This window comes from Condylura cristata, unplaced genomic scaffold (assembly GCF_000260355.1).
Source record: "Condylura cristata isolate star-nosed mole 26May11 unplaced genomic scaffold, ConCri1.0 scaffold00008, whole genome shotgun sequence".
NCBI classification, from domain to species: Eukaryota; Metazoa; Chordata; class Mammalia; order Eulipotyphla; family Talpidae; genus Condylura; species Condylura cristata.
In genome coordinates, this window is record NW_004567109.1 from 39,279,704 (window position 1) to 39,293,892 (window position 14,189).

The window sequence follows — 14,189 nt, forward strand, 5'->3', positions numbered from 1 at the left end:
TTTGTGCATACAGAACTGGGGTACAGGCCAGAGGCACAGGGGCGGTGAGAGGCTTCACCAGAGACAGAGTGGGGAGCAGAACAGGCAGATGGAAGAATTACACTGCCGAGGGGAGCAGCGGGCGGGTCAGGAGAGGTCTGCCACGCCATGTGGTCACCTCCAGGGCAGGCGGGAATCAACTCATGCGGAAGCAGCTTTAGCTTTTCAGTGTTGTGCTTTAACCCGCTGCGCCACCAGGGAGGGCCCTCAAATTGCATTCTTAATGGAACTTTTGTGGCTAATCCCTAAGTACTAAAATGTCCTACTAAAATTATTGCTTGCTTTCCTTAATTTCCAGAAGAAATTAATATATTTTGCTGATGTTTTGATTTTATAAATTATTCTAGAATTTTGAAAAGTTATTTGTACTCTAGTATGATGCCTAATTTAGCATTTATATGGAGTAGTTTTATTTAATATCAGTATTTTGTTATGTTCCTCAAAGAGCGTAATGACTAGTAAGCCCTTTGATTCCTAATGTTGTTTGCAATTTGCTCATTTTAGTAAACATAGGTTATCTTTAGTATTCTTTGAGGCAGAATGCCTACTGTATCTGAGACTAGCTTAAAGTGAGGCTTGGAGGATATTAAAGCACAGATGTTGGAATTAGAAGACCCTGGTTTCAGGTTTCATTTTTGCCATTATTGGCTCTATGAGTTTAAACATGCTACTTCAAATCTCTGAGCCTCAATTTTTTGTTCTTTGTAGAATTACTTGAAAATTAAATGAGATAATGTATGTGAATTGTTTAGGCATCGTTTCTGGCACATACTCAGTCATTTTTAATGTTGCAAATTGAGGGAGGTAGCAAGAATCCTAAGCTTTTGGTGCCCTCTAATAGCATGGTTTTACTTTATTCCATTATTTTTTTTTTAATTGAAATAACACTGACTTTCAGCATGGTGTATGACTTAGGGGAATAGATTGATACCTTTTCAGATGAATGTTACACCACACCTACCATCACCCTAGTGATGTGGTTTTAAAGCAAATCAATCTCATATCTGTGTTCTCATTATCTTTCGTGGTGTGAAATGGAAAGATAGATTCTTCGATTAATGTAACCTTTAACATTTTAAGCTGATTAATTTTTTTTACATTAAATAATTCATTTGTTCATTAGTACATTTGCAAATTTAGGATTTGGTGTGTTGATATCCAAACGTGGAGATAGTTTATAGACCATAGAAACCGAGCATTTGCTGTCTACTTAAGTTTGAACCTATCACTCGACAGCCGTATTCCCTAATTTACCAGGCTAAAAATGGATGTTTATACCTCAGTTACCTATTAGATCATTTTTCATGAGTGTTCTGTATGCAGTTTAAGTTTTGCTTATATACTCTGAGTTACTTCGTATCAAAATCAAGTAAGTTAACAAGGACTACCCAAGTATAAGAATATATTTTCATGGAAGTGCTGACAAAAGAGTTAATATTTGAGTGCAGTTGTATTTTCATAAAACTATGTATTTAGATGACTATATATTTCACATCACTATATACTCTCAGAGGCCATGGTGGTGCGGTTCATATTTATTAGGTTTATTAAATGTCATTTAGATATTTGAAAAGTGTTATTTTTTCCCACGCAAAATAGCACTCTTAATATGATTATTCTTTACAACTCAGGTTTCATTTTTAGAAGATCACAACAGTTTTCTACACCTTTCTAAAGCTATGAATGTACCATTTTTTTCCCCTATCCCCCATACCTCACTTGTTTTAATAGCTGTAACTGAACATGCAGAGATTGAGAGAAGGCAGCAAAAGTAATCCCTTAGAAGAGTTTTATGGGGGGCTTATGAATAAGGGCACACTTTTTACAAAATCATAAATGTATTTGCACAAATAACATTTCAAATAACATTTAACATAATACTTCAAATAACATTAATAAGATATAATTAATTTGGCTCACCAAACTTCGTTTTTTAAATATTCTTTGCAGGGGGTTCAGCGACATCAGATGACCATGAATTTGATCCATCAGCTGACATGCTGGTTCATGATTTTGATGATGAACGAACATTAGAAGAGGAAGAAATGATGGAAGGAGAAACAAACTTCAGTTCTGAAATAGAGGATCTTGCAAGGGTAAATAAGAGCTAGAGATTGAATCAGTAGTAACAGTTTTTGTGGAGAGAGAAAACACTTGATAATTTGATACTCTACCTATATATATTATTTGAGGAAATTGGTGTTTCAGACTAGAAAATGTCTGTATGGTTATATGTTGGATATTTAAAGTTTGAAATGAAAGACTTTAAAAAAATTATGTGAAATAGAATTCAGTAATTACTATAACAGTTCAAATAGTCACCAATGTCTGGTCAAAAATGGGCTATCAAAGGATCCTGAATTTCTTTTTACATACCTTCTCCCTTATAACCTCCTAGTTATTATACCTCTCACTTGTTCCTTTCAGAGTCAAACTTAATTATCATCTTCCTCATTTCACATTTACTTCAGATTGTCAAGATAACCAGTGATGTCCTTTTTTCTATACATACCTTGGTTCACTTTTTTCTCTCCACTTTATTCTCAACAGTATTCAACAGAACCTACCACTTCCTTTTTTTCCTTAAATTTGGGAGTATACCCTGCTGTCCAGTTTTTCCTATCTCTTCCTATTTGTTGTCCTTAGCAGACTTGTCCTTTTTTTCCAGGATTTAAATTAATTACACAATTTTTGGTTCTGGACTTTGCTTTTCTGTCTTTAAGCCTCAGGGTCAACTGTTTCACAAACACTCTACTCTGACTTACTAAATGCATGGATTCCTATGTTTCCCTTAAGCGTACTGAATCAGAATCTCAGAGTATGGGGCTCAAATCTACTTCATTTGAAAATTACTAAACTAGATGATCTAACCTAATTATTCCCATGATAACTATGCTTAGTATTTTTTAGTTTACTTTTATCATATTGTCCTACTTCCTATATCCAATTTTAATGGATATCTCAGGATTCTCTAAATTTCCATAAGTTTCTATGTTAACCCCTTAATCAAAATTTATAGTGACTTTTGTTAAGCCACAGGAAAATTCAGGCTCTTTGACCTTGGTGTCAAGGCCAGTTGCATGGTATGGTTCTTTAGGCATGCATTAGACTAATCCTGTTATGTTATTCTTTAACCACACCAGCTACTTTTTGTTCTTATACACACTAGTTTCTGTCTGTTTCCACTCTTTGCCTCATTCCTACTCTAGTGTGTGGTAATCTGAAGTTAATTATATCTTAAGTCTGGGATAACCTGTTCTGTCCCCTAACTTGCCTTTTTAATGATTATATGCCATTTATTGATTTCTTTATAACTTAACAGTTTGTAGTTAGGTATTTATTTATTTTCTTTTTCTCCTTTAATTCCATGAAAGGAGGGGCCATATCTCCTTTTATTCACCAGTACATTTCATGGTACCTAGCAAGAGTGGTCACTTAAAAGTTTTTAATGAATGGATAAGTTATAAATCTGCTATATTCTAATTAAAATGCATTATGTATATGATATGTTGTACTTCATGACAAAAAGAACAGTAGTACTAGCCTACATACTTGGAGAACATAAGTCAAGGAAAAATAAATTCTTACACTTCTATATTAATAAAGACTAATTAATCTATGTTTTGGAATTTAATTTGGGACATTTTAAAGTATATGGTTAGAGAACTGAAAGAGAAGTAATATTAATATTTAGTCTGATCTCATCAGGTGGTCAGTACCACTTTAGATCATTTAATGATTCCAACTGGATTAATCCATGATGCCTAAACAATTTCACATTGTATTTTTATAAGCCAGAGAACAGATTTGTTCCTAGTGGCAGTGATGTATACTTATTGGAGCATTTCAAGAATTGGCTAAAGCAGATGTAGAACCTGAAGTCAAAACTATTCTTTAGAAGAAGCTGGAAAGACAGGAATAATTTGTTTGGATGATTCAGAATGTAGGTGAACACAGTTGATCACAGTCACTTCATCTATTCATGAAGTTTAAAGGCAACTATTTTAAATTATTCATAAACATTTCTATGCTTTAGATCTATATCCTTCTTTTGAATATCCTATCCATGGGGTTAAAGTTAAAGGAAACCTCTATAATGTTTTCCATCTTACCACATTCTGTATTACTTAGGTACTAATTATAAGAATAGATAAAATACAGGTTAAGGTAAGCTTTGAGGTGGAATGGTTATTAATGGAAAATGGGCTATACATTTAATTCGTCTATAATTACTAACGTGCTTTATTAGCATATGTGCTTAGAACATATCATTGTCTTTTTTTATTTCTCTCTTCTGTCTCCTTATAGCACTCCAAAAATTAGTTTTCAGTTGACTCTACCTTAGGAAACTAAAAACCGATTATTTGCAGAATATTTAGAGGAAGAAAAGACGAGGGAACCACTAATTCAATTTTTTTTTTAAAGATTTATTTATTTATTTATTTATACAGAACTAGGGTACAGGCCAGAGATGCAGAGGGTGAGAGGATTCACCAGAGACAGAGTGGGGAGCAGAACAGGCAGATCAACAAAGTACACTGCTGAGGGGAGCAGCGGGTGGGTCAGGAGACGTCCGCCACACCATGTGGATCTCCTCCGGGGCAGGTGGGGTTCGAACTCATGCGGAAGTGGCCTCAACCTCCCAGTGCAGTGCTTTAACCCACTGCGCCACCAGGGAGGGCCCCATTCATTCATTTTTTTAACCAGACAAGCAGATGTTTTAAACTTGTACTGTTAATGCTGATCCCAAACAAGGCTTAAGTTTAAGTAGCACATGAACAGCATGTGACCTACAATTGCACTTAGTCCAGGGCCAGTATATTCAATTTCCTATAGTTATAAACTCTATATATGAATTGAAGCAAATTGGCTTTTCCTTTTCTTAAAAGAATAAACAAATTTTATCCTATTGATTATTAATTTGCTTTTATAGAACTTAAACAGCTATTTCAGGAATAGGTAAAGGTGATTTTCACCTGGCACTCTGCTGGCCTGAAATATTTTTTAATGTAATTGTGGTAGAATTTTGATAGTTAATTCATTCAGGAATTATCAATAACAGCATAGACTGTGGTTTTAAGTTCATTAACTTCAAAATTTCAAAAAATGAAGTAAAAATTGACTTCTCATTAAAGAAGCTTTGATATGTATTGTTACATTTTCAATATAGGAATTTTGTTAAAAGTTTGATGTTCAAAGTTAAAAATACTGAATGGTTTCACTCATAGCAGGAGTGTAAGGGACAGGGGCAGTAGGGGGAGAAGCAATTGCATAAGGTAAAAGCAAAAGTCAACAAACAAATATAAACCCAGAGACATTTTTCAGAGGTGGAAGTGGGGAGTAGGATCAAAATTGAGGCAGAAGAACGCATGGGACTGTTGTGAATTGGTGGTGGGAAGTCCACGGGGATTACAACTGAGATGAAAAAAATATACTAAATGAAGAATAACGTAAGTGTGTGTGTGTAAATTAAAGTAGAATTAAATATACAAGTTAGAATTTATTTACAGGATTGACTCTTTCTCAAATATACTCTTAAATGTTACAAATTGCAGTCCATTTGGGAGAAGAGTGATATATATCAGCTATATCATTATGTGATTATCTGTATTTTTGCAAAATTGCTTTATAACACAAGTCCTTAATATTCACTTTAAAATGCAAGACATATTCCAGAACTAAAGAGTAAAAATTAAAATGTGAAGATTTCATTTTTTTTCCTGAATGCACAGCATGAATTTTATAAATTTTAATAATGAAACCCCAGTACTGGGATTATGGAGAATTCGCTGCCACCATTCCTTCTTAATTTATCTTATATTTAAAACCCAACCCCATGAGGTCGGTTACCTTAGGAACTGTCTCTCTAGTTCAATCCGAATGTGGTCCCTTAGGCCTCTTTGGTTAAAATCTGTCTCTTTTCTTCTCCTTTTCGTAAGCATTACTGGTAAATGATATTTGTTTCAAGTAGGTGTTATAAGAATACTGCTTTCATGTACTAAATAACTTTACCTTGAACAACCAACATTTGCTTTGACTCAGTGTAAATGACATTACCCTGTTGTGAGAAAGAACCATGTTCTCTGTGGCCAGAAGATGTAATAAATTCCCAGCTTATACTATGATTGGTATTTGGTAACTGTGCCCTATTGTTTTAAAGTTAACAGTTGTAATTTCAGATATTCGGTTTGTCTCCTTAATCTGTTCTTTCTACCTCTAACTAGCTTATCCTTTAACTTATGCAGACACATCCCATTTTACATTATAGTGCTTAGCTTATTTCTTAAAGCTTTATGGGAGTATTATCTGCCTCTGTTTTTACTTATATTCTGCTACGTCCATTTTCCTTATTTGTGATTGTCTATCAACCCAGCACATCTTATTTCACACTCCATCAGGGTGATGCACACTTAATCTTGTTGTGGAGGTTTTAAAGAAACAGGGTGCATGCATATGTGTGTAAGGGTAGTGTAAACCAGTGAGTCATACTTTCAAGTTATTCGAAGTAGCCACACTACTTATTGGGTGTGTGTCTTTAGATAATTAATGTCACCAAATTTTATAATGTTATTACTAGAATAAGCTGTGTAAAATATTGAGCACATTGTCTGGCATTTGATTATCACTCAATAACTTTTATGAAAGACTTTCATAAAATTCTTAATATGTAACCTCAAAATTAAAGATCCACTGTACTTGATCCATAATTTTCTCTTTGCTCTCCCTATTTCTTTAACTTAACAGTGCTATGACTGGGAATAAACCACTATGCCACTTTATTGTGATGCTATAAGTTGATGGAAGTCCTATATTGCCTGATAGAGCACAAACTTTGAAAAATAATAATAAAGAGATATATGGAACTGGAGACATATAGGCCCTCTTGTAACAGTGTTTTGTGTGTTTTTTTTGTCCAATGAGTTTTACTCAAATTTTGTCCTTTTTTTTTTGAGGGAAATAACATTTGCAGACGTCATTACTGTTTATATTTTGCTGTAAATAATAAGTGCATCTTGAACTAGCTTAGGCAAAATGAAAAACTTAGTATAAGGCAGATGTAACTTTAGTTAGGACAGGGGTATATCTAGTTCTCAAATACCAAGTGTAATCAAAACATAGCTCCTGTTTATGCTTTTCTACATGGTGGCTTCCTTTTTTTCATACCAGCTTTCTTCATATAATACTGCCCATTCCCAGGTTTCCCTGATATGCTGAGATAGTCTGTTTCTTTAAACTGCCATTGATAATATTCTGGAAACAAAATATAGTCAAGTTTGATCATGTGCCCATTCCAAACATAGGCAGGGAATGCAATAATCCTAATTGGGTCATATGTCCAGGGAATGAATTTACAAATAAAATACTTGGTTACAATGTAGAAAAGAATATTTCCTGGAAGGTGAGTATTAGAAGACAGAAGTCTACTTCTATGACAGTGTTAGACAGAAGAAAAGGATTGGGGGTACAGATGACAATGAATGAATGGTCCTTACATTTTTCTTGCCAAATCTTTAAATACTTCTAAGTTATAGCACATAGTAGGAACATAATAAGTGCTATTTGAGTTTGAAACTGAGGATCCTTGACAAAATTGATTTTAGTTTTAGTAGTTGTAGCCCAGTGTTTGCTGCAAGATCCTAGCTTTATACCTTAAATCAAGTAAGATGCTTTTCTGATATTGTTAAGGTCTGTTGTATTCCTTAGTACTCGTTACTGTTGCTTCCAACTTAAATTTCTAACTTCCTATTGCAGGACAGAAGGAAGTTGAAAGTTAATATCTAAGCGAAAGCATAGTACTCTGTTTTTAATGTTAAGCATTTTCTTTTTTTTTTTTTTAATATTTATTTATGCATGTAGAACTGGGGTACAGGCCAGAGGTACAGGGATGGTGAGAGGACTTAACAGAGACAGAGTAGGGAGCAGAACAGGCAGATCAATGAAGTACACTGCTGAGGGGAGCAGCAGGTGAGACAGGAAAGGTCTGCCACACTGTGTGGATCTTCTCCAGGGCCAGGGATTGAACTCACATGGAAGTGTCTGCTGCTAGCTTGCAGTGCTGCGTCCTAACCCGTTCACCACCAGGGAGCCAGGGAGGGCCCTAAGCATTTTCTTGATGGAATAGTCAACAAGAATGTTTTATTTACACCTGATAAGACTACACCTAGAACTCTAACTGGAAAGAAAAGTTTTGGTAGTTTTTTTTTTTTTTGAACTTCATTGTTTTCATACAGAACTTGGGTAGAGGCCTGAGGTCCAGGGGCAGTGAAAGGATTCACCAGAGACAGAATGGGGAGCAGAACAGGCAGATCGACAAAGTACACTGCTGAGGGGAGAAGCTCGCAGGTCAGGAGAGGTTTGCCTCACCATGTGGATCATCTCCAAGGCGGGGATCAAACTCACACCAAGTGGCTAGGGCTTGCTTTCAGTGTTGCATCCTAACCCATTGAGCCACCAGGGAGGACCCTGTTTTTAAACTTAAGTTATGTGAATGTGTATCTGGATCCAAGGAATGTCTAAAAATCAGAGATTTGCTGTTACTAGGACTTACTGATCACCTTTAACCCAGGATTAAATCCTATTGATTTCTTCTGCAAGGCTTTTGGGGTTTTTTTGGTCTACTCCTGCTTTAATTTTAGTTTAGTTTCTGATTATACTACATGTAAATGATAGCTGAACTCTTTCTGGCATACTAAATTTCTCCCTAAGTTCATCTTGAGCATTTTCTGAGTGTCTATTACCCAGAGTTCAGTCACTGTTCAACAGCTACTCTCAGGTTGAGTCAAGTTGAGTATAACATATCCCTTTAGAAAGTAAATATAAATAGAGAAAGCAAATTAAAATACCAATTCTAAATTTTCTTTTTTTTTTTTAGCTACTACTAAGAATATTCTCTACTCCAATCAGAGAAACATGCTTATTCCTTTTTTTACAAAAAAGATTTATTTATGCTTACAGAATTGGGGTAAAGGCCAGAGGTGTGGTGGGTGAGAGGATTCACCAGAGACAGAGTGGGTAGCAGGACAGGGAGATCTATTGAAATACACAGCTAAGGGGAATAGTGGGTGGGTCAGGAGAGGTCTGCCATGCCAAGTAGGTCAGCTCCCTGGCAGGGGATGGAATTCACCGCTGCAGTGGTTTTGGAAGTTTCATAATGCCGCTAATTGTGCCACCAGGGGGAGCCCTGCTTATTTTTTTTTTGTCTCTGTATTTGTACAGTTATCATTTTCTCTGACTTGAATTACTTTTCTCTTTCTTCTGTGCCAATTCTACCACAGGCTCCTTAGATTCAAGCAGTTCTCTTTCATATGCACTGTTCTGAGCTACTTTTGATCCTCTTGTCTGCTTAGTGAATATTGAAGGCATTTGCTACAGTTTTTTCTTTGAAAAGTGAACTTTTATAAAGTGACTCATTAATCAGATATATATATCCAAAAGGAAAAAAATTTGATCTAACCCTGGATGTCATGCATCATGCATTCCATATTGTTGGTGTGGTTAAAAAGAATATTCCTTTCTATGCATTTAGCATGTCACCATCCTTTTGACATATAACTATGCCAGATGTCAGATGTTAATAAAAAGTTGAATTAAGATAATGATCACATTGTTTCCCATTGAAGTCTGATTTGCAGGTGTCTTACTATATACCTTTGCAATAATTGGTTCTTAAAGGTGGTCTCATATCAGCAATATCAGTACCATCTGGTACTTATAAAATAAACAGAAATTTATGCCCTACCTGGTGCTATTAGATCGGAAACTTTGGGATGAGGTATAAAAGTCTGTTTTAATAAGCCTTTGAATAAAAGGACCAAAGATAGTCTGAGGACAGTTATTCCATAGATAATCTACCTCTTTTATGTAAAAATATCAATAAAAATTAGTAGTAGTAGGAACATATTAACATGAACATGAAATAAATGCAAAATAAGCTCCTGTTGAATTCTTAGGTTCATGTAAATATTAATTGCACACTTAATGCTAAAATGTTTTTCCTGGGTGATTCCTTCCCACTGTTGACCTAAGTGGATCCTGTTCATAGTAGTGCCTTCAGTTGCTAAATACACTTTTTCTTTGTGGTGAAGGATGTGTGCATGATAATTTTCTTTACTTGGTTTTCTTAGTTGTATATAAAAATGGCATACACTGGTACTTTTAAAAACCTAATGAGATTGTACCATTCTTATTCTGCTTCAGTAAGAAGAGTGTGGAAAGAAGGCATTTACTATAAGTATAGGAGACACTTCTGGTAGTTACTGTGTATACAACCAACCTTTTCTTGATTTTGAAGTCTGTTTCTCAAATGCTTGCTTCTAATTTCTAAATTCTTGTCTCTTATATAACAGATCCTTGCTGCATAGAACAGATATCTCCATGTCTGTGTTTTCTAGTAACTTGAAACACTTTTTGTGTTGTGCTGGAGAGCTACAGTTTGAAAGATCAGTTATGTATGCCCCATTGTCACTCAGCTGGGGTGGTAGTATCTTGCCTGATACACTTACCACTTCTCAGATTATAGCTGATACAAAACATTAAGGCAGGACACATAAACTTATTTCTCTTTTAGAACCAGATTGGCAAACCGATTTATAAATGAAACAGCCATTTAGGAAGTAAAAGTGCTAAACAGCATATTTTTCTATAAGAAAATGATTTCAAGTTATAACCAGTAGTGGTTTCTTGCACACAGATTAATAGAGTTAATTGTATTATTTAAGTGGTTATCAGGAGGTCTGAAGTACTCATTCCCCCTGAAATTGTATATTTAGATTTATAGAACAGCTGAAGAAATACCAAACCTGTCTTGTTTCATGAGTAATATTTTCCTAGATTTTAAAGTGACTGATTGTTGCCCTCTTTTGTGTAGGTTTCTCTTCTCCCTCCTGTGTGTGTGGTGGGGAACAGGGGTTTAGGTGATTTGGCTTAAATGTTCTTTTTATAATCAGAATTCTGTCATGTGCCCCTGACAATATAGTGGTTAGAGTAAACACCATTGTAGAAAGCTGATTTTATTTTACTATATATGGGTATTTCTTCATTTCATAGAATATTTTTTTGTGTTCAGAGAGATGTCACTGAGTCTGCAAGATATATTGATGAACAGCATGACTTTTGGAATTAGACTTTAAAGCTGTCTCTACTACTTTAAAATGTGTTATTTTTAGAGAAATTGTTTAACCTGTCAATCTCAATTTCCTCATGTATAAAAAGGAGATAATAGAGCAATTTTTTTTTTTAAAGATTTATTTATTTGTGCATACAGAAATGGGGTACAGGCCAGAGGCTCAGGGGCGGTGAGAGGCTTCACCAGAGACAGAGTGGGGAACAGAACAGGGAGATGGACGAAGTACACTTCTAAGGGGAGCAACGGGCGGGTCAGGAGAGGTCTGCCACGCCATGTGGTCACCTCCGCGGCAGGCGGGAATCGAACGCATGCGGAAGTGGCTTCAGGTTCTCAGTGCTGTGCTTTAACCCGCTGCGCCACCAGGGAGGGCCAGAGCAATTTTTAATGTTTGGGTTCTTATAAATTTTATTCTTTTTTCTGGGTTTGTTAACTTAGTTTATAGTCTGTTCTCTAGCTATTCTATTTTCCCACTGCCAAATCATGTCTAGTATACTCATTAAGTGTGAACATCCATACATTGTGTTAATCAACTTCCTGTACTACTGAATCGATTGCACAAAAGCATAAGTTCTAAACCAGTGTCACTTACTTTGTTTAAGAATTTTGATTACTAGCAATTAAAATTGGATTGTTTCTTACAAGTGGAGATTTTCCTTGGATTCAGAATTATTTTTGGCTTTAATTTTTAGAATAGAATTCTTGATAAAATTCTATGAACATTCTTTAAGGAATGGATACTCTACATTTGTGAATTAAATTTGAAATATGACTTGTTAAGAAATTAACTTTTTATTTTGGTCTGTTTAGGAAGGAGACATGCCAATTCATGAACTTCTCAGTCTTTATGGTTATGATAGTTCTATTCCACTACCTGAAGAAGATGAGGAGGAAGAGGAAGAAGAAGAAGAAGGTGAAGATGATGAAGATGCTGATAATGATGATAACAGTGGTTGTAGTGGGGAAAATAAAGTAAGGTTATACACATATTTTTAAGATTGTAGTTTTCTTGAAGGTGTAACTTACTAATATTTATGTTAACTGCTTTGCTTTTATACTTAACTTTTACTCTGAAAACTAATGCATTCAAATGTTAAACATTTGGATTTTTTTGAAATATGTAGCAAAAATTAGAAATTCGCTATGACCCACTGCTGAATTGTAATAGTTTTGTCTGTTATTCCAGATTACATTGCCTAGTCTATTAATATATAGTACTGACCTTTAAAAAAAAAAAAAGCCACTATTTCTAAGTAGGAAAGACAAATTGGCAGTTGTGTATTCATTTTTCTCTTATTGCAAAATAATTTTATGTGAGGTGTTCAAAGATAATACAGAGTTTTTGTTTGTATACTGTTTTCCCAGCAACTCGTATTAACAATGTTAACATCTCATGTAATCATGATATATTTATCAAGTCAGAAAAATCAACACTAGTACTATACTATTAACTACTACTTACAGTTTAGATTTCACCAGTTTTTCAGTGATTGTGATTTTTTTTTTCCCTGTTCCAGAATCCAAACCAGGCCATCATATTGCATTTAGTATTTTCATTTTAGTTTTCTGATTGTATTAGGACACCATGACTTTTTTTTACCTTTTAACAGTTTTCTTGACATTTTTACATAAAGGAATTTAATTTATTAATTTACAGGAAGAGAATATAAAAGATTCATCAGGTCAAGAGGATGAAACTCAGTCTTCCAATGATGATCCATCACAATCTGTTGCTTCTCAAGATGCCCAGGAGATAATTCGCCCACGTCGATGTAAATATTTTGATACAAGTAAGTATCATTCATTGATCTAGTTTGGATATATATAATTTATACTTTTGGCATGGCCTTAAGATTTAGTAGGGCTTTTTATTTGTTTTAGTACTCTATTTGAATTCATTAATTTGAAATCCCACTTGACAGTCATGGGATTTTGTTCTATGTTATTTACTTCAGCATTGCTGGGACCCTATGGCTTGTGAATATACTATAGAAAATGTTGATTATTAACTTGATTTTCCTCCCTTACCTTTGTTTAAATTGCTCTCCCTCCCAGGGTCTTCCTATAATTTTATGGGTCTTTTCAAATTTCTCCTGTTTTCCTAAGTGTTTATTTTTTACTTGCTTTTAGGGATAGTCATAAAATCATTTCTCTAATCAGTGACTCCCAGATATCTAAAGAAGTGGTTGATTCTTACAGTGGGAATACATTGTATGAAATTTTTCTACATTATCATCTAGTTGAGATGACCAATAGTAGAGGCAGCATTTAATGTATGCATCTTAAGTAATACATGATCTACCATGTTTCATTCTAAGTAGAAGTCCTTGCTCTGGAAGACACTTTATTGGTTAACAACACTGTGCATGATTTATGAATATGGTTCACATCTCCTCAGATGTATGTTACCACATACACTTATCACCAAAACTCCAGTAGTCTTTTATACATTGTCCATCTCCCCACTCTGCTCTCATCTCATTTGATGGACTCAGTTCTACTGTCAGATCTCAAGTTGAGTTTTGGTTTGGTTTGTCTACTCCTTTGCTTCATTCATTATAGTATGAATGAAATCATTATTTTTCTTTTGCCTACTGATTTGTTTTGCTTAGCATAATCCCCCTCCAGTTCCTTTCATGTTGTTGCAGATGGTAAGATTTCCTTTTTTTGTTTGATTGGAATTTCATTATGTACATATATACTGTGTTTATCAATTCACTGGTCTTGGGACATTTTAGTTATTTACATAGTTTGCAGTGAACATTGCAGTCGGTATATCCCTTAGAAATTAGTGTTTTTGTTTTCTTTGAATAGATACCAAGGGGTTGAATTGCTGAATCATGCAGTGTTTTGAGAAACCTCCGTACTATTTCCAGAGGACTGTACCAACCTACATTTCCACCAACCGTGTTATTAGGGTTCTCCCCCCCGCCATGTCCTCACCATCACTTATTATTGGCCTTTTTGATATAGACCATTCTCAGAGACATGAGGGTCATTGTGGGTTTGATTTGCATTTCGTTTTTTT

At 34.9% G+C, this 14,189-nt stretch overlaps 1 protein-coding gene across 11 annotated transcripts in view; it reads left to right on the forward strand.

Moving 5' to 3' along the window:
• Window positions 1-14,189, forward strand: part of MIER1 (mesoderm induction early response 1, transcriptional regulator) — a 51,887-nt gene that overhangs the window by 16,651 nt on the left and 21,047 nt on the right. For all 11 annotated transcript variants that reach the window (XM_012722417.1, XM_012722418.1, XM_004679089.2 and 8 more), the window contains 3 exons: window positions 1,990-2,135; window positions 11,972-12,133; window positions 12,819-12,951. In XM_012722417.1, the coding sequence (XP_012577871.1) occupies window positions 1,990-2,135; window positions 11,972-12,133; window positions 12,819-12,951 (441 nt within the window). The remainder of the gene's footprint in view (window positions 1-1,989; window positions 2,136-11,971; window positions 12,134-12,818; window positions 12,952-14,189) is intronic.